This window comes from Echeneis naucrates, chromosome 7, assembly GCF_900963305.1.
Source record: "Echeneis naucrates chromosome 7, fEcheNa1.1, whole genome shotgun sequence".
Lineage (NCBI taxonomy): Eukaryota > Metazoa > Chordata > Actinopteri > Carangiformes > Echeneidae > Echeneis > Echeneis naucrates.
Genome location: NC_042517.1, coordinates 16,200,300 through 16,224,211, shown reverse-complemented (window position 1 = coordinate 16,224,211; position 23,912 = coordinate 16,200,300). Strand labels below are relative to the sequence as shown.

Genomic DNA, 23,912 nt, shown 5'->3' with positions numbered 1-23,912 from the left:
TCTGGAGCCAATCCACACTGGGTGAGGGCTGGGCGCACCCTGGACAGGTCACCGGTCCATCACAGGGCCAACACACGGAGACAAACAGGGACTAACAACCACTCACACTCACATTCAGACCTGCACACAATTTAGAGTCTCCATTTAAGCCAAACACGATGTCTTTGGACGGTGGGAGGAAACCGGAGTACCCGGAAAAAACCCACGCAAGCACGAGGTAAACATGCTAACTCCACACAGAAAGGCCCCAAGCCGGGAACCAAACCCGCAACCTTCTTGTTGTGGGGCCACTAACCACCATGCTGCCCTCCTCCACTGCCAGTGAAACATAATTCAATCAAGCTGTCATATGTGATGGTGTCCCGAACATGTGACAAGCTGTTTGATGTAGGCATGTGAACATGCCTGCCTTCTGTACTGTCTGTGTTGAAGCAGCTGGGACTGTTTATATGTGTTATTGCTTCTTTGACGCAACGAAAGATCAGATTGATGGCAACATAAAATGACTTGAGCCTTTTGTTTCTTTTTTTAAACTTAGAGTGTTTGAATCCACAGAGACTCCTCTGCTGCTTTTCATCTTGCTCATTCTCAGTTTCAAAATGTTGCCTGGCTTGAGCCTTGCCAATGACGGAGTGTGTTTTTGGGTTGCAAGTCTCTTGTTGTTCATTAGGCCTATGATTAACATCATTGTTTGGAGCGTTCTCTTGGTTCTTTGGTAGTTTTTAGTTCGTGACAGGCTGGGAGCAGCCAGCTAGGAGTGACTTGGCTGAAGTGTTGCTGTGAGCGAGCAAGAGCGCACATTGATTAGTGTGGCTCTGTCAGGACTGGCTCTCTGGCTCTGCACTCACTAGCTTTCAGGAAGAATATGTGCGGTGTCGAGCTGTGTTTGTTTGGCTGTTTTCTGTCTTCATGCTGGTGTGTGTGTGTATGAGAGAGAGAGAGAGAGAGACACAGACAGACAAACAGTAAAATGGCTGGTTGCTTGGTGATTAAAGCAGATCAAATGAGATAGTGAATTTTGTGATGAGTTGTGCTGCAGCTCTGGAGGCTGTGACATTGCCAGGGGCCATTCAGAGCTGGAAGAGTGGAACTGATGAGGGTTGTGCGTTTGTGTGTGTTTGTGTGTATGTGTGGTCAGACTGTCTGGCTGTCATCTCCCTGTCTTTTCTTCTTATTTGTCTATCTTTCGTCTCTTTATCCGAGTCGCTTTCTTGCTTCGCTGCATTTTCTTTACCCTTGTGATTCTCTCTCTGTCTCTGGCTTTCTTTTTTTCTCTTCCTCGCGCTCATATTTTCCAGTAGCATTGTGAATTTAGCTATCCCTCTCTCGACCTCCCTCTCTGGCTGCCTAGTCTCTCCTCTTCCTCCCCCAGTGCCCTTGTCCTCCTCTCTATCCCTCTACAAAGAAGCGTTGATTGTGATGATGGTGGTGGGAGGGAGAGTGCACACTGGTTCTTTTGACAAAGAAATGTCAAAGTGTGTAAGCCTGTGTGCAAGTGTCAGCATGAATGTGTGTCGCTGTCTGGCTCCCGAGGGCCAATGAGCTGATGTCATGGGTGTGTATTTGTGTGTTTGATGCACTGTTTGGCCAGTCATGCTTGCTGCTGCGCTCCTGCGGTGGCCTCGGAGCCCTAGGGATCAGTAGGTCTATGTGTGTGGGTGGACAGTGCCACTGTCTGATACAACTACAATCACTGAGAATTGAGAAAAAAAAAAAAAAAAACACTAGAGAACTATCTAGAATTTGTGAAGCCACCACTGTCTCTCTGCGTGTGCCTGTTTGATTTTATGCATAGCGCTGACATCTCTCAGAACGTCTGCATGCCGAGCATGAAAACATGTCTGTTCGCTTGTTGGAGTCTGAACTATTGTCTAAAATAGAGAACTAGTTCCTCTGCCAGAGATAATGTTCAGTCCTTGATCACTTTTTCTCATGCTGGAGCCGGTTTAATCTGCCACATGTCACAAGAAAGCACTTTAATATCTTTATTTGAATCAAATTATGTGTCATGTGCCGTCTTTGCTATTCACAAATTATCATGCCTATCTGAATGTGCTTGTCTCACAGTGACTCTGTGTGTCCTTGTGTGTGTGTGTTTGATACGCATATGTTCTCCTGCTGTTTAACAGTCTCACTGCCTTCCCGCCTCATCTGACATACAGACACTTAGGAGGTTAGGAGTTTTCTCGGGTCATATTTTAGCTGCATATATTGACTATGTTTAGTTTAAGGAGCGGTTTGAAAAGCTTTTAAATCGTTTAAAGTCAGCATGTTGCTGTGAGGCAGGTGAGGTGAATCTTTGTGCGTCTGTGTCTGCTGTGAAAAAAGATAAGTGTTTTTGAATTCATTACTCCTCACTGCTGCGTTTGATTCAATTATTGTTTGAGTTAGCAGGCAACTCATGAGTGCATCTAGTGCATCTCAGGAGCAAAAAAAAAAAAAATGACAGGAAGAATTATTACTATGTGACTCGTGTATTTGCAGGGCAGTTGTTACAACTCATGTTTTTTTATCAATACTCAGATGAGACTGGATGTTTTTTGTTGTTTTTTTTTTTCTTTTGCAATGTTTCCTGGATGCTGCTTCAGTGGCATCCATGAGGTATTCAGTTCTTAAAGATAAAATCTGGAGTTAACTGCGTAATCTAAATATATTTTTTCCACATGGGAAACACGGAAAGGACATTTGACCCGTTGGAATCCATGAGAAATTGTGCTTTACTTTGTAATCACAAACTGAAGTGAAAGTACTGTGCGTTTCAAATCACACAAATCAAACATGTTTCTTATTACAATTTGAAAGACAAGGGGACTATATTACCCTAAACCTCTTTAGTTTGAACAGTTATTGAAATGTATCAGCAGGAAAAGTTATTGAATCCTTATGAAGTTCTAGTTTCATTTATTTAGTTCCACAGCTACAACTTGGCCAAATGCTAACAGCATGCTAATGTTATACCGTGACTGGAAGGTAACTAACATTTGCTATATTTTCACCACCACCATCCAAAACTTTCATCTTTTTTTTTTTTTTTTTTTTTTTTTTTTTTTTTTTATCTGATGGTGGTGTTAGATGAGAGATGACCAGAATGATAAGCCTTCATTCCCCCGCGGAGGACCAATATCTATAAAATCCTGTCTTTTAATCCACCTTTTTGACACATTTCAGATTTGGCCATCATGGTGGACCAACCAGCTGACAAGTTTTACAGATCATTTTGGATCATTTTCAGAACCTTACATTACGTTACAAGGAATGGCTTTCAAAAGGAAAAGTAAATCAATAGTTCCAACATATGTGATACAGTTTCAGCATGTCCCTCTGTCAATCCCAAAGTCCACTGTAGTATGGCTGTTAAGTTTCCTGAGAATGTGTTCAGAGTTTTTGAGGTTGTTTGTGTCGAGGGGATTTTTGTCTGGCTTCCAGAGCCACTCTGTTCTATTTTTGGTTCAGCGGCTGACCGCATGTCCCTTCTCAGTCCATCAGTGCCAGGGAGACTGTGAATCTGGACATTTACATGCAAGCACACAGCGACACGTACTGTTTTTTGTTTTTTTTTTTCTAAAACAACTATGATCGTGTGAGGGAAGTGGGATGTGCCAAACTCATTATGTGGCGTGTTGGGACATCGTTAAATGGGGCCTGTTTGGTTTCTCCTTACTCTGAGGTCACTTTGTCCTTCCAATCTGGACTGTGGATGAACTGAGCTCTGTGCCAACGGTGGGTGAAGTTCATTAGTGAAGCAGAAGCCAGGCCACCTTGCTTGTTGAATGCCCTCTTCCAATCCTTCTGTCCTACCCCTACATAATGCACAGAGGCACACACATATTGGTTGTATGCTCTATGCACGTCCACACAAACACGTATTCACAAATGCACTATTGGTCTACAGAGATAAAGAATCAGTCGTTGTTTTTTTTGTTTTTTTTTTAATTCACGTATTGGTAAATGGCCCTTGAGCTTAGTGCCGGTGGGATGGGTTGCTATAGCAATATATGTGACCCAGAGTCAAGTAGTCTCTTGTGTTGAGCTAGACAAACTGACAGCCGAGGTCTGAATGTGACATTAGGAGACCAGAGCACCTCATAAATCTGTGGGAAGCAGACCATGAAACCCAGCGGTGAGAATTCGTCAAGTCCTGAAATGAAATGAAAACACAAAAGTTCATGCTCTCCCCACTGAGGATAAAATGCTGCGCTTACAATTCGGCATTCACACACTAGTGTGGGCATCCAGCGGCTGACTGGGTCTCAATTACCTGCTCTAGTTTTGACAAGCAATTACTGTATAGGAGATGAACATATTCTGATGTGGTCCTGCTGTGCTGGAAGTTTTCAATCAAGGCAACATGTGGAAGGTCATTATAACTTGGAGAAGTTGGTTTCTTGAGTTTCTCAGCATGAGTATACAAAATGTACAGAAAACTTCCAACAATTATTGAAGTCTCTTGGTAGTGCAATTTCATCTCAACCCAAAATATCGCAGATACGATCAGAAAGATAATGATATTTGACCTTCCCTTTGTTGCTTTCTGTCCAGATGCACCATCCAGAAGGAGTGTGCCCAGGGGACGTTGGCACGCTCTTGGATCAGCATGGGTGAAGGTCCCCAGCAATGTCCGTCCATGACCCTGACACCCCCAGAGATCAGTATCTCTGCAGACATCAAGGTATCATCAACTCCCTCTATATTATTGTTCTCAGCACACCCTTTTCATAGGGCCAAATACGCACAGTCAGTGGGGGCAGAGTATTTAAAGCTGATGAAATGGAATATCTTGCGGCCACCTGTGTAATCAGACATGTCTCACTATTATTATACACACTGTTATTATTACCCCGCTGATAAAGTCATGTGAAGACGGCTCCTGCAGCTGCCTTACACTTACAAGCACACACTCAGACAGACGTGCAGATAGATAAAATATTCAGACATTGCTACATAAATGCTACAGAACACCACCAGTCTGATATGTATCTAGGCAAAAGGAGTATTTTCATTGTCCTAGGCTATAGCACGCAAACTATTGTTTTCAATCACCTACACTCCATGTATCGTAACAGAAACATAATAACAATGTGATAATTAGCTCACTGAGATATGACACTTGAAATATATTTGACCTTTAATTACAGCTCATAATTAGAAGAGGATGAGAGACGACAGGTCATTAATTGGTTCATTAATTGTGGATATTTTCTTGCTATGTAGGTCATTTTGGCTCGTTTTAATAGATCTAGCAGCTGTCTGAGCCACAGGCATCCTGCAGAATCACAGGAAACTCAGCTCAAGGTTGTCTCTCTGAACAGGAAGCAGCAGACAGGAAGTTGGTGTCTTAGCCAGGAAATGATCAATTACAGCGAACAATGAAACAGATTTTTAAGACTTGTAAGCACATGTCACAAATCACTTCACTTCAGCCTGCTGAAGTGAGCTTACTGAGCCACAGAATCTGGCTTACTTCCCTTCTACCTACCGCGCCACCTTTTTTTCTCACATGGAAATCATTTAGCTAGAATTCACACATGTCAGTGAGGTGTTATGGCTCTCATTTTATGTCATGTTTCACCGCATAGCCAGATTTAGACGTGAATCTAGCACTCTGCCATCGAGTTCTTCATTACACTTGGGTTTTTTTGTTTGTTTGTTTTTTCCTCTGCCTGAACTTGAAGTACCACTGATATGGATTTCTAATAAACTTTTGTCAAACGAAAATTGTACTCATGGAAAGAGGTGTGTTCCTATTGCAGGATGTTGGGATCCTGATAAATGGCAGCGTTCCTGATCTGGTCGGCTCCAGGGTGGAGTGTGAGTATGGGCCGGGTGTTTCGACAGCTGCCACGGTGCACCTGGACTACGGTCCTGCTCAGATCCAGACCTGTCCCTTGCTCCCTCGAGAAAACTATCAACCAATCCTTCCTGGCACAGGTGAGACGGCAAGCGAGCGTGCATTTGGCTGTGTGCCAAGCCTGCCGGCCACATTCTCCCGCACAATACAAGTACAGTTACAGTGTGCGATTCATTTTCTTTCCATTTACAAGATGTCCAGGTACGCTGCAGCAAATGTAATTTCCCCTTTAATCTTTCAAAGTCCAGCTAGAAGACAGCTCGGCGTCTAGTGTGTTATGACGCTGATAACATCTTGAATGTTTGACACCCGCAGCTTTGTTTACATGGCTTTGTTTTTCCAGATCATCTTACTGTTTCTGTGGCAATAAAAGTGAATGGCACATCCGTGGTATCTGGGAGCTTCATCATGTACGACTGTGAGAGGACTGGAGCAATACACCCCAAGATGTCGTGAGTCGCACATCCATTCTCAATGCTGTTTTTATCGCAAATTCTTGATTTATTAAGAGTCGTCGATGTTTGGGCAACATGCAGTATCACCCCGACTTCCAAATTCACGATGATGATATCACATGTGTGACAAAAATGTGTGATAAACCTTAAAAGCGATAGTTGTCAAAAAGTCATGCCCTGTTGGGGCTCTTGCCATCTTTATGGTCTCTATCAATTACTTTCCCACCAAACTGCTTAAGTACTAACTTACTTAAGTAATACAGCGGATGTCAGTAACTTTTCCACCACTGCATGGACCCAGAAGTTCCGGCTATTTGATTTTTCAAGAGGGCACCTCAAAACAAAGCCACCTTAATGAGACTTTTATGGCAAAATACTACCTGTTCCTAAACATAGCCGAGCTATAGCGTCACTCAAATATTAGCTAAATGTCAGCTAAACTCTCTGTGTATTTGTTGATGTGCACATATAGCTGGGGGGTGTTGTCTCAGTGGCCTTTCTGCTGTTCCCTGTAGTCTTCCACTTCTGATTTTTTTTCCCCCTCCTGTTGCCTCTTTAGGCCTCAGTTGGTAAATATTGCTGAGACGTCCTCTTGAAGGGATCACTGTGTGTTTGGCTTGCTCAGGGTTTCTCAGTGCAGGATCAAATGTGGAATTAATATGGAGTAAACATTAAGCCAGAGGAAATTGGATATGTATATCTGACTGGTCATGTTGATGTTTGTTTTGGTGAAGGACTGTGACTCGTATGACCTAATCACAAAGGCACACCAGCTGGCTTCCTTCTGCATGTCGGACCATGTCAGAGGATCTACTACTATCGACGGCCAGATCTGGGGCTTACACGGGCATTAGTGTGTGTCCCAATGCGTGTGTTTGTCTGATTCCCTGAGATTGAAACCAACCAGGGGTGTGCCCCTTTTGTTCGCTTTTCGAAAGCAGTCTGGAGGTGTGAACACAGTAGTTGCAGGTACATGTGTGCAAGACTGCCTAATATGTACACATGGCCTCAGTGCTCGGCGAGGTCCAGGAGTGTGAAATTAGATGGTGGTTTGTTGAAGGTGATAATGAGCAATGTGCCATTCTCACAGGATGAGCAATGGACTGCAAACTGCGATGCTGCCATACTCTATCTGATTATAATCACTTCAAGGTGTTTTTTTTTTTTTTTTTTTTTAATAATCCCTTAGGAGAGTCTTATGAGCCACATTTCCTCACTGAAGGAATAGATTAGAGCAGTCCCTTTGTTTTGTGTTTAATGGTAAAAAGGCTACCACTTAGAGGGTTTTTTCTTATTTTAAAGCAATAATCAGTTTTGGATACATTTTTTAATTTCACCTGCATGGGCAAGTTTTTATTACACATAAATTGCACACCGATCTGTGATCTCTAAATTAATAACTAGAGCAAAACAGCTAAAGGCTAAGAGGATGTCTAGGCTACTACTCGCTCCATTATTTTTTAAAATGGTGCCTTGTGAATCCACATGATTAATGAAAATGTGATGGTTATTCACCGGAGTATAGTTTTAATCAGTCCTAATGTAATAACTTGGGATAACCATATTAAATGAGCCCACATTAGACAGGAAGTATCATCAACAGATGCAGTATTGAGATATTGTTTGATTGAACATTGACTTAAGAACAAAGAGGAGAGTTTCTGCAGCAAGATGTCTTCATTTAGCGTATGACATCTCTGTGCTGAATCAGCATGTGTGCTCTTGAGATAATCTGTGTGACTGTGTTTGTGTGCGTGTTTATACAGCGCTCCCATGACCCTCTCAAAGTGGTTACTAAGCAAAGTGTTAATGACAACCAGATGAAGCATTCCAGCCTCACCAAACAGCCCAGGAGGAAAAACCACCTAACCTTCCCTCTCTCTGCCTCTGTCACTTTTCCTGCATCCCCCAGTCCCAGTTACACTCGGTCAAACACACTCTTTCTGTTTCTATTTACATTGTATGCCTGTCCCTTTTTGTTTTTTGTTTTTTTTCTCTTTCCCGTCTCTGTCTTTTCTGTCCTCCTCCATTGCTCCCCCTGAAACTGGCCTTTTCTTCTGGATGTATTTCTCTTTGACAGAGACGTGATTGAGGATGTGTGTTTAACCGCTGTGTCCACTAAGAGGCCCTGAGAGTGTGAACCTGACTGTGTATTTAGTGTGAGTGTGTGTGCGTCCGTGCATGCGTGTGTGCGTGCGTGTGTGTGTGTGTGTGTGCATGGTCATTTTGACTTGAGGTGGAAACTAAGTCATCAGGTATTTACTATCAGTGTTAGGTCAAGCAGAGAGAGAGAGTGAGTTCAAATAATCTGCGTGTGTGTGTGTGTGTGTGTGAGTGTGTGAGTGTGTGAGTGTGAACATGCAGGGGTGGTCGTGTATAGGTGTTATAGTCAGACACAAAGGGAGTCTGGGAGGGAAAACAGAAAAGCTGTATCTGATATGAGCCTTGCGGGGCTGGTCTGTTTCTAATCAGAACACACACACACACACACACACACACACACACACACACACATGTTTCAATCACACTTCTGCATTTTCTTACACTCTCTTCTCTCCCCCTGCAAGTGGTGCTATCACTTGGAGGCACTATCATTCCCAGTGTGGGACATCTGTCTCATCCTGGAGGCGATTCAGGGACACACACTCACACACAGACACACCATACATTGAAGGTGTTCAGTATGAGGTAGTTTATCTGGAACACACGCGTTTTTACTGCATCCACAGTAAAGACCAATAGAATCCATATCACCAAACACTAAGGCTCATCATACAGGAGCTGCCGCACATCTGACCAGAACAATACCCCGTCTTAAAGGATAGATCGCCCGAATCAGAAGGCATTTTTAAAGGAGATGACTATCTCAAAAGCTCAGGAATAAAATATATAACTGTCTGACAAATTAGAGGGAGTTAAATCGAACCAATGGCCTAACGTAAAACTCAGACTGGGCTAAAGTGGAAAGGTGTAAAATGGACTGTGTCTTTTATGGAATTCATGAGATGGTAAGCACAAAAGATTGTGGTATATGAGCAAGAGCACATGTGGCTGATTTGCTAAAATTAGCCGCAATATGCTGCGAAAGATCATGAGTGTAATAAAGTGAGCCAGACTGTTTGTTATTGCATAACAATGAGACTTTTCAGGAGGAAGCAGGAAGAATAGTGCGTTATTTCTTCGGACAGTTATACAGTTTACAGATTTAAAAGATGAGGCTGGTGTCAATTAGTGCCAATTAATAACACCTAAGTCTCCATAAACTGGTTGCAAATATACAATAATTTCCTGACACACATGGCCATTAACTATGGCTGGTTGTGGAATTTGGATACAATAAAAATATGTCATCAGATATAGGCTTAGATTGGGCCCTAACCATCAAACAACCCTTTGAACTGTAGGCAAAAGCCCTTACTTCATAAACACAGGCATTTTAATCTTTCAGCTCACCAAGAAGAAACTCCCACATCCGACAGTTTGTAAAAGGGATTCTTTGAATCATATATGAAGGCATGTCTCAGACAAATGAGCATGAATTGAAGCAAGCATTAAGCTGCCCATGGACCCAAAATGTCATCACTTGAGGCAACGTTGAAGTTTAAATAGATTTGCAAGGACAGAAATGTAGGAAGCCGCGCACTTACACACACACCATAATCATCATCATCATCATCATCATCAGGATTTACCAGTCTGAGTGTTTATAGAGAAATGCCTTGTTTCATTTCAGCAGATTTTGCCCTGTTTGACGTCCATACTGACTCTGTTGTATCACAGGATGAATGTGTCTTCCACTGTGACTAATATTTACTTCCTCTTTATTTGAGCTCAACTTTGATGCCGATAATCTTTTCAGTTGCTCTGTTTGTGTTACACTCCCAATGAAACGGAAAGCCGTACACTAAGCTTTTTACATATTTACTGCAAAATAACAGATCAGAGCGAGACACAGAGGCGAAAACATGCCAGATGTGGCAACATTCGATCCCTATTTCTCAAGTCTTGTCCCGTGTGTGTGCATCTATCTGTCAGATGTGTGAGCTGCCTGAGCACACGGTGGAAGTGTTACTGGGACCAGGAGAACCACCTTTGTGTCTCCAGTAAAGATGAGTCAAAGCACAACCTGCTGGAGGTGAGTAATGCTCCCTTTTATAATCCATCAACTCTACAGCTGCCCTGATGGTTTGATATTATTAAGATCCCACAAGTCGCAGCCCCTGACACGGTCCAGACTCTGCTGTCTAGCATCTCCAAGTCTGCTCTAACGAGCTGAATCCAGACAGGTTAGGCAACAGCAGTTATGTTGTAATTTAGGGTAACAGTGTTTCAGCTTTAGTATGCAGAAATGTTTTAAACCAGATATAAAAATACAGGAGACTTTGGAGAAACCTGACAATACCCATGACTATAAGGGGAACTGTGCACGTTACTCCAACCCAAAAAGTTTCTCTGTTTGGCAGTTTAGTTTGATTTCCCAGCATGTGGCAAATTAGATTCACTGTGCCCCTATTTTCCCAGGGAATTATTATTACGTGTCAAGACTTCTTGCTGCCTTTAAAGAGATAAATCTACACCTACATTTTCAGCCAAGGTTTTATATATCACATCATTTTAAGTAGGTAACTCTACAAATGGATTGTGTAGGTATGTTTGGGAATGTTAAGCACCGTGAGGGTGTAAAGTACTCTGAAAATCAAACAAATTAAACAATGTAAAAGGCCTGGCAGGAGTACATGAAACAGCAGTGAAATTGATAAATGTATCCAAAACTAGTTCAGCCTCATTGAACCCTATTAAAGCTCCCCAGATAACAATTGGGCATGTTCCTGACTACGTGGAGACTAAATCTGCCATTATGTCATTCCGGGTCCCGACTAAAGGTTTATTGTCCAGCCAGGTCCCATGGCCTGTGTGTGTCTTTGCAGACATCCGCCCTCAGGCTGAGGGTCTGAGTGTATTCAATCACACCACTGGTTCCATTTAGGGGGGAAATGCTTTAACTCTAAGTCATCTGGTCAGCTGCTAGTCAACTGCTCTTTTTCACTTTGTTAATGGTTTTACTGACATGAGCGTTTAAAGCGCCGCTTCATGTCACAAGACATACTGAAAAGAGATGGAGGGCTTTTCGTTAAGCAGCTGTAGCAGCCTAATAAAGTTATCTTCTTTTTTTTTTTTTCAGCAAACGCAATCAATCTTAGTCAGGCATGCTGTTTCAGATCCCAAGATACACAAGGACAGTCACTCCAAAGCACGGGAGGCTTTTTCTTTTTTAGTCACTTTCAGTGATTTCAAATGTAGGTTCTTAAACATAAAAAGCTTGATTAGGTGATTGGAATGTAGGTCATAAGCAGAAGATAGGGGGTGCTTTTCCTGTTCAGCTGAGCCCATCACAGTGTCCGGTGGGTTTGTTTTTCTAATCTCTCATCGTCCCTCTATTTGAAGCTATTGTTATTTCCCTCCGAGTGAGACTTCACCCTCTCATTTCCTCCTCCTCTAGATAAACAGGACAGGTATTTTGGGTTGCGGATGTGTGCAGGGGAGCCATTGTTTTCTCTAACTACTGTATGTCACTTCCTGCCCCTACATCCCACCTCATCACAGAATGCAGCTTCCTGTCCCAGCCTGGTTGCCTCCGAGGTTCCTCCAATGCCGACAGAAATGGCCCAGGATTTCATCTTATCCCTGAGCAACATCAAGGAGGTACGGCAGACAACCTCCAGCTATAGAGCTGGACTTGGATTTTGTCCAAATTGCATGTTGTGAAAATGATTGGAATAAAACTGAAACATATGGTGTGTTCGCTTCACACTGAGTTAAACACAGATGGACATTTGTGTGCTGTGATTTGGGTCACTGAACAGGCAAAAATTTAAGTATGGGCGATCTCCATGTTGTTAGACAGAGATGCAAATGAGAAATGAGAAGGTATCTTTATGCTTATGCTGCTCTTTGCTCAGCTGTCTTGACTTGCCGCGGCTCTGGTATCTCAATGTGTCAAGCTGAGTTGTTTCTTCGTCAGCACAGTGTACAATGTGCAATCACTTGGAGGAAGCACACACTGCAGGAGCTTTATTTGCTTCTGTTCATTTTAAATTCAGCAAGTCCTCCTAGGCGAGTTTCTTAAACTCCTTTTCTCATCCTTTATCCACGCTGAGTGAGTCAGACGCTGATCTTGCATCACTGATAAGGACACAACTGGGATCCTCTAAAAATTCCAGTGCTGACTTGTTGCCAGGTGTGGTCAGTCACACATGCCCGTCCCTGGCAGGCCTTTCAAGCTCTCTCCTGGTGTGTTGCTATGGTGACAGACACTGAGTCACATGCAAACTCATACATATAACACAAAGGCCTGGCGTCGCTGGCTGTTCATAGGACTCTTTATTATGAAAGTGGCTACAAGCTGATGTAATTTAAATAATGTTTAGCTTGTCAGCAAGTCAACAGAGCTGGAAAAGTGGTGTCAGTCATTGTTGCCATCCCTTGCAACTAGTGGAATTTGTGGTTCGATTTGGTTTTGAAATAAAAAACAAAAAAACAAAAACGCAGACTCTTGCAAGTTTGCCCTGCAGTGTCTATCTGTTTTCAGACTGCACGTAAGAACGGGGAACATTGTGCGGTATTTCCCTGGGAAAAATAAATAAATATCTGCCAGATGCAACAAAAAAAAAAAAAAAAAATCAAGGTTCTCTGGTGTCAAAAAGCACAGAGAACTACCAAAGTCCTGGAGAGGGTGATCAAAGAAAGCCAATTTCAACTGGCTGGATTCACAGACATATGGTTTCCCCCACTTTAGACACTTATCCTCTACTGCCTTCACCTATATTAGCTTCACTTGACATCCATTTTCTCGCTTCAATTCAAGTCACTCAGTTTATAAAGAATACATTTATATTCATTACTCTGGTTCCCAAATGAGTTGCCGAGGTATGGGAGACCAGATGTTTATGAATATGAATTTTGAAATGATTGCCTCTTTTTTTTTTTTTTTTTTTTGGCAGGGACAATTATTGTGGGTTATTCCAGTTTCCTGTTACTTTTTGGCTTGTCAGTTGTAACCAGATGAGTTTCAAAGAGCATTTCTTCGCGAAAAAAAAAAAACAAAAACCTGTGTCTAGCTTTCTAAACCTGTGATTATATCTTTCTGAGAACATCATAATAACACGGTTAACCTGATTTTTACAGTTGAAATGCTGCATGATGTTTTTTGCCTGACAGGGGGAGGAGCTGGAGTGTGACTTTGGGACAGAGCAGCGGTATGAGGCCACATGGCTGAACAGTTCAGCTGTCAAATGCAGTGAAGTGACAGTAAGTATAGACAATGACCTACCAAAAATAACCAGTGAGCCAGTTTTCCATGGGTGATTAAAGATCTGTTCAGATCGCTGTTACGGTGCAGTTGCTGGTTTAGTTTGTTGCTTGTTGTCAGTTTTATTGTGTTTCTAAGCCATATTTAAGACAATAATTTTCAAAGCCCTTTTTATAATCTCAATTACAATCCATTATTATCAAGAGAACCAAGAGTTGGAGGCAAAATTAGACTCAATGCGCACACTAACTGTGTAACACCTACTTTCATGTCCATGTAGCTTTCCACTAATCAGAGGAGTCAGGTTTACCACCTCAACCTGAGGAAGAGACAAGGCTTTAATGGACGTAGGAGGGATATATTTGTCGACAGCCCGCAGCCCATGAAAGGTAAAACATTCCACTAATGGTTTTTTGTAGATGTGGGGGGAAAAAAAAAGAAAACAGATTAAAAAATACAATTGCCATTTGCTACGCTTGAGCTGTTTTCTCAGCTCTCTGGTATTTGCAATGTAATTAGATGGCCTCAAAAAACAAGACAAAATCTGATATAGCTGCCACTGCAGCTCTCAGAATACTTTTCACCTGCACATTGGATGTTTTTTGATGAGATTTGATTAAACCTGGAGAAAAATACAGAAATGCTTAGACTGTCTTTCACTTGCAATAATAATAGTTTGTGTATAACAACACATAATTTGCTAGCAACTAGTAATTTGGCATAATATCATATGCTACAGCCATCTAATTACACATAATAATTATAGAACATAGGGAGCTGCAATTTGAGAAGTTATCAATGCCTCTTATGAGCTATGTCCACATGTGTTGTTGCAAATAGAGTTTAAGCTATATGAGATCAGGGATATGATAAAAAAAAAAAGTGGCGTGCTTGGCATGTTGTCTGCAGTGCCATTACAAGCCAGCCCTTGCCTGTCCCTGTCCCTGTCCCAGATGTGCTGTTCACTGCCCATGTGTCTCCCATATGAACAATGGCCCTGGGCTTCTGCCAGACACTCTGTTAATGAACATGATGGCTGCTTCATAACATGCAGCATCATCACATTTCCAAAAACAACATGCACTTTATCACACACACGCAGGGTCACAGATACTTGTAACATGCGCACAACTGCACACACAGTGATACAAATGGGACTTCTCACTGGGAGGCACATTGGAACAGGAATGTAATCATCTGTTTCTCGTGGCTTTGTTCTTTTCACTAGCTCTCTTTTTTGTGGTTGATTTTCTGGCCACGAATATATCATCTTGAAAACATCCTTCAAATACTTATGTTGTTTATTTAAAGCCTGCCGCTCCCATGATTCATTTTAGGGATAAAATAATCTTACAAGGCTAAAATATATTAACTTAATAAATTAGGGCAAGCATTATTCAATAATGTTGCGTCATAATAATGATTTGCCTCGCTATCCTTACGTCTAGTGGAGGTGTACAACTGCGGAGTGGGTAGTTCAGACTGTTCCCAGTGTTGGGGTCGGGAAGATCAGGGACACCTTTGTGGCTGGTGTGACAACAGCTGTAGGCCACGTGATGACTGCCAGCTAATCAGGGATCAATGTCCAGCTCCTGAGATCAACAAGGTAAGATCAGATGCTACACATGCGGATTGTGGACAATGGTTATATGCCCCTCAGCCCCATCCCAACCTCCTTGCAGTGACCTCCTGACTCTGTTTGCAAGCTGTAAAAAGGTAAATCATGGGGTCACCCACACAGCGTGCCCTCAAGCCCTGTCTCTCCTGTGTCAGCTGCTGAGGGAATGTTTGCATACAGTCTCATTAAAACAGTCAACTCAGTAATAACACTAACACTCACTTAGCTGTAGGCCTCTGGGGACACAGCCAAGTTGAGCTGCAATCACTCAGGATGGCATGGGAAACACCTTCTGCCCTGCCAAACTACAGTATATGTGTAAACTCTTTGGAATGGAGTATTAAATCTATTCGACCCTTTGTGTAGAAAACCACAGAAACTAAAACAAAGCCAATAATAAACATAAGGGGGGTTTTAGATATGTGACCACAATAAGAGCAAAACCACAATGGTAATAGAAATCAAGGAGCTGACCGCAGTCATGTCAAAATGGCCATCACGTTCACCGGCAGGGCCTTTCTTCAACACTGTTTATGGAAGTCATTTGTTTAATCATAGTTATCTGTTTGTCAAATTGTAATGGGAGATTGTCATCCAAGGCTTTTCTGCTGTTAAGGAACTTTACACCAGTGCAGCCAAGGTAGGCAGTCATGGGAAGCATGGCTCACATGAGACCCAGTTGGCCTCAACTTCCTGTAGATAAAACCTGGTCAGCCCAAGAGAATAAGCAAGCAGAACAAAGCAGACGGACACACACACACACACACACACACACACACACACAATCTGTTACACAAATAGGCCATATTGAAGCATTCATGATTATCCCTCATTCTTTGTAGCTGTCAGCATACTGTGACTAACAGGATGCTCTGTGAGGGTGTGAGAGTCTAACTTATGTGGACTTCTTACGTGACTGAAGTTAGCTCGGCCGAAATGCCGTATGCGTGGGTAGACTATTGTTGCGATTCGCTTTCCCTCTCCCTTTTTCTCTCTCTCTCTCTCTCTCATGTGTGCTCTCCAACGCACACACACACGCACACACACACACACACACATACAGACAAACACAGACTCCCACTAGTTCTCTCAGGAGAGCGGGTTGCAGAAAGGAGGCAGGGGTTGTGGTTCTGTGGAGGGTGTGATGCAATACTTTGGCAGCCATGTTTTCCCAGAGAATCCACAGGGGTTAGAGCCTTAGCACTCCGGCTTATGGAGGAAAAGATTCACACAACCCTAAACATTTACACACACACATCCCCCAGCAGCAGTTCTTTGTTATATGGAACTGGTGTGTACAGCTTAGATGATGAAACAATTTTTTTTCTTTGTTTGTTTTGTGTTTTTTTTCTCTGCTGTCACATACGGTCTCTATCAATGATTGCAATGATTAAAGGTGCTTCAACAACACCCCCCCCCCTCTCCCCAAAAATAAAAAAGAAAAAAGAAACTGCTAGGGACAGTTTATTATGAAAGTAGAACAGAGGCATTTGGGTGAGACACAAATGGTTTGGGATGCAGAGCTATTTGGACAGAGAAGGGGTTGAGAAGTACAGTATAGTGAGAAGCTTTATCCTGTTTTTGGTGCATATGTCCTCCATGATTAGTGTGATGCAAGGGAACTAAAATGAGGAGGGGATGATGAAAGCTCGGACCTCAAAGTGATCTGATTAGAACGAAAAGAAAAGGCAACATATGGATTTTATCACATAGGCAGTTTATCTGGTGCGTGTTACGTATCTGAGAATAATGTATTTGAATACAAATATTTAATAGCTCCTTGTGGAGGTTTTTGCAAAGACACATGCACACTGGGGGATCTCCCTGTGTGCCTGGCAGAGTTAGTGCTGTAAATCATGACTCTCAGACTTGCAAGAGGTGTAAATGAACAGCATGCCAGCTGATGTTGATGTCAATGCTCTATGGCACCATAGAGACACAGAAAGTGCTATAAGAGGCATAGTGATAATAAATAACTCAGGTTTCTGCTGAGCTCTGTGGAGAGGGTGGGTACACTTCTGTGTTGCTCTGCCATTCTGTTTGTCTACATGCTCACACAAGCATTTATAGGCTGTTTGAGCATGTGCATGAAAGAATGTGGGGATGTTTTTGTTAATGGGCGTATATTGCTATATACGTGGTGTTAAGTGGGTACGGGGTGGTCACACATGATATCCAAAAGCTTAACCACAAAAACATTTACATCATTTCCTGTGGTGTAGATCTCACAGAAATACTGTAAGTAAAGGGTGGGTCTGCAACAGTTTGTTTTCACACAATATTAAAAGTAATGTCTCCATTTTAAGCTGGGAAATATATATATATATATATGGTTTATTTATCTGTGCTGTCACTCTTTTGGGCTTCCAATTATCTTGATGCAGAGCCTGTCACCTAGACGAAACAGAAATGCTGTTTTCATTCTTAAGCTCAATTTCTGATAGAGCTGGAGCCAGGCTAATAACTCAGACGGGTCACGGTGACCTCAGCTCAGCCAGGGGGGTCATCCAGAAAAACATGCACTCTGCTGGGCTGGCTATGGAACAGTGGCAAGATGATGGTAGATTGCTTCTGAGATGCTATCTCTAGAGCTATGTTTCCATGTTGAGCTGGAGAGGTGACAGTCCTCTCTTTTCTTCCCGTCATGACTGAATGGAAAGTTAAGAGACCAAAGGCAGGGGCTGAAATGGCGCGTGAGAGTATGCCTCTTAACAACAACAACTGCAATGGGACTAAGGAATTTGACAGAGCAGACAGATGAAAACAGATGAAAGGGAAAAAGGACTCAATTAATCCTATTATAATACTGAGGCCTTGCTCTCTTACTGCCACCATCAGCGTTCACCCTGCTCTCGACACTCAGTTCCCTAAATTGCTTTCCCACTCATCCACCTTTCTGCTGTGCTCTCCACCTTGCCTCTCCAGGCCCAACTCTCTCACTCTCTATCTCTTGTGGGATGTGAAGGGGCTCTTAGGCTGCTCTTTATTTGCATGTGCTATAGAGGATTAGGGGCTGAAGAGTCTCAGACTGGCACAGTTAAGAGTCTGCTTTGTGTCTGTCTGTGTGTGTGTGTGTGTGTGTGTGTGTGTGTGTACCTAAACCGAGTGTCTATTTAATTAGATCTCAGTCTTTAGCAGAAGAATACTTACACTTATCCTTATCTGTCTGACGCTGACATGGAGTGTCAGCATTAGAGACAGCGTCTCCATTGTCTCAATTCTCTGTCATGTGTGTCATCAACCACCATCTGTAGGGTGTTTTAAAGGATGCAATCTACTTTTGAGCTCTAATTTATTGCGCACATTACAGGGTGTTCACAGTCCTTTCTTTCTGCCTGCTCATGACTTCACTCTGTCTTTGTCAGATTTCACCCTCCAGGGGTCCAGTGGAGGGAGGCACCCTGCTGACAGTGGAGGGTAGAAACCTGGGCCGCAGGGCTGGAGCAGTGAAGGTCTTTATTGGAGATGTGCCATGTATTCTTCTGCCTGAGCGCTACACTGTCTCTGTAGAGTAAGTATTACAGCATACAGCTGAATTATGATTCTCAGGTCGTCGTCAGTGTTTACAGAAGCACAGCAAAAAGTGCAGACACCTTTTTTCTTTTCTATATTGTCAAGATTAGAGAAATGAAAGCTTTTCCTATACATCAATGTCATTTATATTTAAAACCTTGTTAAGATATGCAGTTATGCTGCTGCCAGGATTAGACGGTAGCTAACAAAGACCTGTTGTCATAGTAATCAGACATGCTTTCAGGCAGGTGAGTGTTCAGGTGGACAGCAGGAAGAGACTGAGACTGTCAGTGAAAGTGAATGAAAGATTTGTCACAGTTAATAAACACTAAAGAAGTCCTGACATGTGCAGTTCATCACAGCCATGAACACAGTGTGAAACCAGACCTGAGCCATGGAAAGTAGAGCTCAGCTCAGACAGCACAGTGAGAGCTACGTGACTTATTGCATTAATGGGAGTGAGCTGTCCCGCAGTAGATGGACTAACAGGACAGGAAAAGCATGAAAAAGCTTATTGGTTAAAAAAAAAAAAAAAAAAAAGTCTTGGATGGACAACTGAATTTCTAACACAGATGTTAAAGTATGTTTACCCACAGAACTGCATGCGAGTTTTAATATATAAAATTAGGATGAAACCTCTTTTGGTTTTACAGGGAGCAGCGAAAAAGATCACAGTTTTTCAAACTTAACTCTCAGTAAACTAAGCCAACTGTGAACCAATAATCCTGTTCAGTGTGTAACTGACAAGCTTTTAGTCAAAGAAAATGGCCAGATAAACCACCTTCCTATAAATAACTTTCCTTCCTCTCGCAAATCATCAACGTAGCTTATAAGTGGAATCCACCTCTCATACATCCACCAGTCTTGAAAATAGAGTCTTTCCTGGCGTGGTTTAGTTTTCATGTATTCATGAGGCTAATTTTCGCAAATATTATTATGCAGCACACTTCTCACACACTTCTCCATTGGTGTCCCTTCGAAGCTCAGGGACCATCACACTGTCACCATGGCGACAGCAGGGCCCAGCTTTGACACTGGCAGTGCTCGATGGAAGTCAGTAACTACAATCACATTCAAACTTCCAAACATCGTAATATTTTGTGAATGGAACTGTTTATCTGGTTTTGCTCCACTGAAGCCAATCATTGTATAAAGACCGGTTGGAGGGCGACCTTTGGGTCTTACCCGTCACTCCAGCTATCTGACACATTCCCATGAAACTGCACATGCCGAAAACATTCATTCATTCATTTTCTATCGCTTATCCGTTTATGGGTCACAGGGGGTGCTGGAGCAATCCCAGCTCACACTGGGTGAGGGCGGGGTCACCCTGGACAGGCCCCCAGTCCATCACAGGGCCAACACACAGAGACAGACAGAGACAAACAACCACTCACACTCAGACCGACGGACAATTTCAAAAAGTCACCAGTTAACCCAAACTTGACTGTCTGAAGACTCCGGGAAGAAACCGGAGTGCCTGGAAGAAGCCCACGCAAACATGGGGAGAACATGCAAACTGCACAGAAAGGCCGCAGGCCTGGGAACCAAACCTGTGACCTCCTAATTGCGGGGCAACAGCGCTAACCACTATGCTGCCAACTTGCCCATGCTGAAAACAGCAAATCATATTTCATTCCAGAGGTGATCTCATCTTTTGTCGTCATTCTTCATTGGCTCTTGAGGCTAGTTGTTATGTCAGCAAAGCATATCTTTGCTGGAAGTGGCACTGACAAATCACAACACGTCAGTGCATCTGACAGTGTCATCACATCTGACTTACACCCACACACATGCACAAACACATCATTCCGCTATCCTTGTGGGGCCCTTCTTGGATGATTTGATTATATTTGATCCTATTATGCTGAACCCTTTACATTCAACCTTAACATTTAATCATTAATGTTCTGGAAATTAGGTTTAAAATAATCTCATTATGCATTAAAGGATTGAGTGAAAAAAACTAAAAAAAAAATTCACAAAAACATCCACATTCATAAAATATAAATTCAAACTGGCTCTTGAAGAAATGCCAGACACACACACACGCACATACTCTCTCCCATGCTCATGTGACCTCATTTTCCAAGGCTGTTGAGACAGGTGTCTGCTCGTGTGCTGAGGGGTGAAAGTTCACATCTGCATGCCAAAAGGAAAATGTGCAGTGCCAGAGACACGGCGCTCCACTCACTCTGTGTCAACATTTTAATTAATGGTGCAGTCGGTCTGGGCACACCTCATTTACTGGAGTACTTCTCTGGATTTTTGGCTCACATCCCCCATACTGCCCTCCGTATCATTTTAATATGATCCTTGAGTGGCTTTCGCACTGTCCATTTAGCAGAGACCAGACAACAATCACATCCAAACACACAAACACACAACAGTTTATTGTTGATGATACTCATCATCCACCCAAGGGAAATGATCCCAGACATATCAATTCTAGCCAAAACACTGCCCTCTGAAATCCATAATATCTCCACAGTGGGGCTGTGCTGGAATGTGGATCAGGGGTCAGCTCAGGCGCTGTCTGTTCCTGCTGGGACTCTGCTTGTCCTTTGACTGGGATCACACACACATACACGCACCAGGGCTTAAAAAAACAATCAATTCAACTTCCTCAAAAATGGACTTTGAAGGCATAAAATATCCAAACACACACACACAAAAAATATGTGTATGTTGTATGTGTTTGCAGTCTGTCATGAGACACCACACACCTAGAAAGTGCCATTAAAATTCTTAAGACAGTGGAATGTGTGCACAGGAGGCGCTACAATCCTCTTTTGTGGTGTTTAAGTCAGCGCCATAACCTAATTTGTCAATCTAACCATTCTCTGACACTTGTGCAGCTAAAGGCCAAGTTCATTTAATAGATTATATCATTGCGCTGTTGGGGAGTATTGAAAAAATGTATTTAATAATTGTCTCTACTGGTTCTTCGTTGTGCCTTCATATTTTGGCTGGGGTAATTGTGACTTGCGTGGGTTTCCTCCGGGTACTCCGGTTTCCTCCCACCGTCCAAAGGCATCAGGTTTGGGTTAACCGGTGACTCTAAATTATCCGTAGGTCTGAGTGCGAGGGTGAGTGGTTGTTTGTCTCTGTCTGTCTCTGTGTTGGCCCTGCGATGGACTGGCGACCTGTCCAGATTGGCCCCAGCGCTCCCCGTGACCCGTAAACGGATAAGTGTTAGAAGATGCATGAATGATTGAATAGTTGTGAGACAGGTGTTACCTATGTGGTATCAAAAAGTTTTCTTCGATGAACTCTGCTACAGGCTTTCATATACATTAATTGACTGTTAAATAGAAATTTTATTTTGGTCGTTTCATTTGGTTTTTCCACAGAATAATCTTCAGTACTTTGGTTCAGTAACAGATCGTATAGTATGCTTTCGTACTTTTAGAACCAATTGATTGATTCTCAGCCTGAATCCAGTTAGAGCCTGAGGCAACACTAAAGGTTTACCGTCACTCAGGCTTCAGTTTCTTTTATTTCCCTCAGGCTTGAATCTGCGAACAGTCATGTTTCATTTTATTTGGTGTTTTTTTATCCCTAAATCAGAGCATGTACAATGATGCATTTTCTTCAAACAGGTGCATGTCTGCTCTCGTGACTCATAACTGACAGGACTGTAATCTGAATATAACAACATATATATATATATATACATATACAGCTTCTGTCGTTTAACTGGGGTAAATTCATCAGTGGCTTGGGTTCATAGTTATCATGGATACTATAGTGTGCCTGTGTGTGTGTATATATATATATATATATATATCTGTGTGTGTGTCAGCCTGTCTGGAATGAGGCCTGACATCCAAGAGCATCTTCAAATACAGCTCTCTCCCGAGTCTCAGTCTGACCCCAGCCAAGCCCAAATGTGTCCAGCCCAGGCTCATTTCACTGTATGTCCTGCCAGCTCCTCCTACATAAAACACAGATCCTCTGCTTATGTAAATGCTCCTTCTGTCAATCAATAGCTGAAAAAGTACAACCACTGCAGCACCACCTGACTAAATGAACCGACAGGGTGTCAAGCTGGACGTGGGGATCACTTGAGGTGATAAAGTTTGTGTGTGCATGCGTGTGTTCCCGCTGAGTACATTAATCCCAGCGAGGCCCCAGAACAGTAGAGCCCTGTGCCGTGGTGCACCACTGTGTCATTAATATGAGACATCCCTGTAGAGCATACACTGATGACACACGGCTTAATCACAGCCAGGAGGCAAGAGAACAAGCCTCAGCAGCCCCTTAATCTCCTTTGTGGTTAGACACATCTGGTCTGAGGAGCTTTGAACTTTACATCTCCTAATATCTGATATCTCGAGGCTTTATTGGATTGCATATGTAAATGCAATATGGTTTGATGAATTTGTTCATAACTGCCACTATCCAAGTTTAATTATGTGTCTTTGTTTAGCAGTCACCATGAAGATCTCCTTCTTTGTTTTATATTTGTTCTGCTCACTCGCAATTTGAATTCAGGAATTCCTCTTTATTAAAATTATAAGTTGCAGTTTGAGTCTTTCTTCCCCCCACTGCCATTGTTTCATCTTTTTATTGGCCAGTGTCTTATCATGCTGCGAACAAGGCATTCACTTTTTTTTTTTTTTTTTTTAATTCCCCAGGCTGGTTTGTGTCACTGGGAGGTCCACTCATGCCAGAACAGATATTGTCCAAGTGGATGTGGATCAGAGTGGAGTGGGGACATCAAAGGAGAGCTTCTCATACTTAGTGAGTATTCTCCAGACATCCACCCCTCTACTGATCTTTGCTTTCGGTTCTTTCTGTCCCCGCCTCCACATTCTTCTTCTACACACTCTTTTTCCACATTCCCCTTTGGGACAGCCTTCCCATGTGTGTCAGTTGACTGTTAACAGATGCGTTTTATGATTCAGAAGAATGCAAATGTGTGGGAATCCTCAAACATTGATGTGAACTGCAACTAAGAACCATTGTCATTATGTTTTCGCTGCCAGCAAAAACAAATATGATGATTGTTGGAATGTCCCATTGCTCTGAATTCATCACCGGTCCCAGCGAGTTAGCCAGCATTGTGTTAATTGACCTCGACCCACGCGGTCTCCCATTGGATTAAGACTATTTAGCCAGTGGAAATACCCGTGTAAGCTCTTATTTCTTCATGTTTAGACTTTT

At 42.7% G+C, this 23,912-nt stretch overlaps 1 protein-coding gene across 1 annotated transcript in view; it reads left to right on the top strand.

Annotated features, from left to right (window-relative positions):
* Nucleotides 1-23,912, top strand: part of plxnd1 (plexin D1) — a 56,803-nt gene that overhangs the window by 8,542 nt on the left and 24,349 nt on the right. Inside the window, exons 5-14 of the mRNA XM_029506105.1 lie at nt 4,540-4,669; nt 5,751-5,928; nt 6,192-6,300; nt 10,339-10,438; nt 11,908-12,006; nt 13,522-13,611; nt 13,893-14,001; nt 15,061-15,218; nt 18,596-18,741; nt 23,384-23,489. Coding sequence (XP_029361965.1) covers nt 4,540-4,669; nt 5,751-5,928; nt 6,192-6,300; nt 10,339-10,438; nt 11,908-12,006; nt 13,522-13,611; nt 13,893-14,001; nt 15,061-15,218; nt 18,596-18,741; nt 23,384-23,489 — 1,225 coding nt within the window. The remainder of the gene's footprint in view (nt 1-4,539; nt 4,670-5,750; nt 5,929-6,191; nt 6,301-10,338; nt 10,439-11,907; nt 12,007-13,521; nt 13,612-13,892; nt 14,002-15,060; nt 15,219-18,595; nt 18,742-23,383; nt 23,490-23,912) is intronic.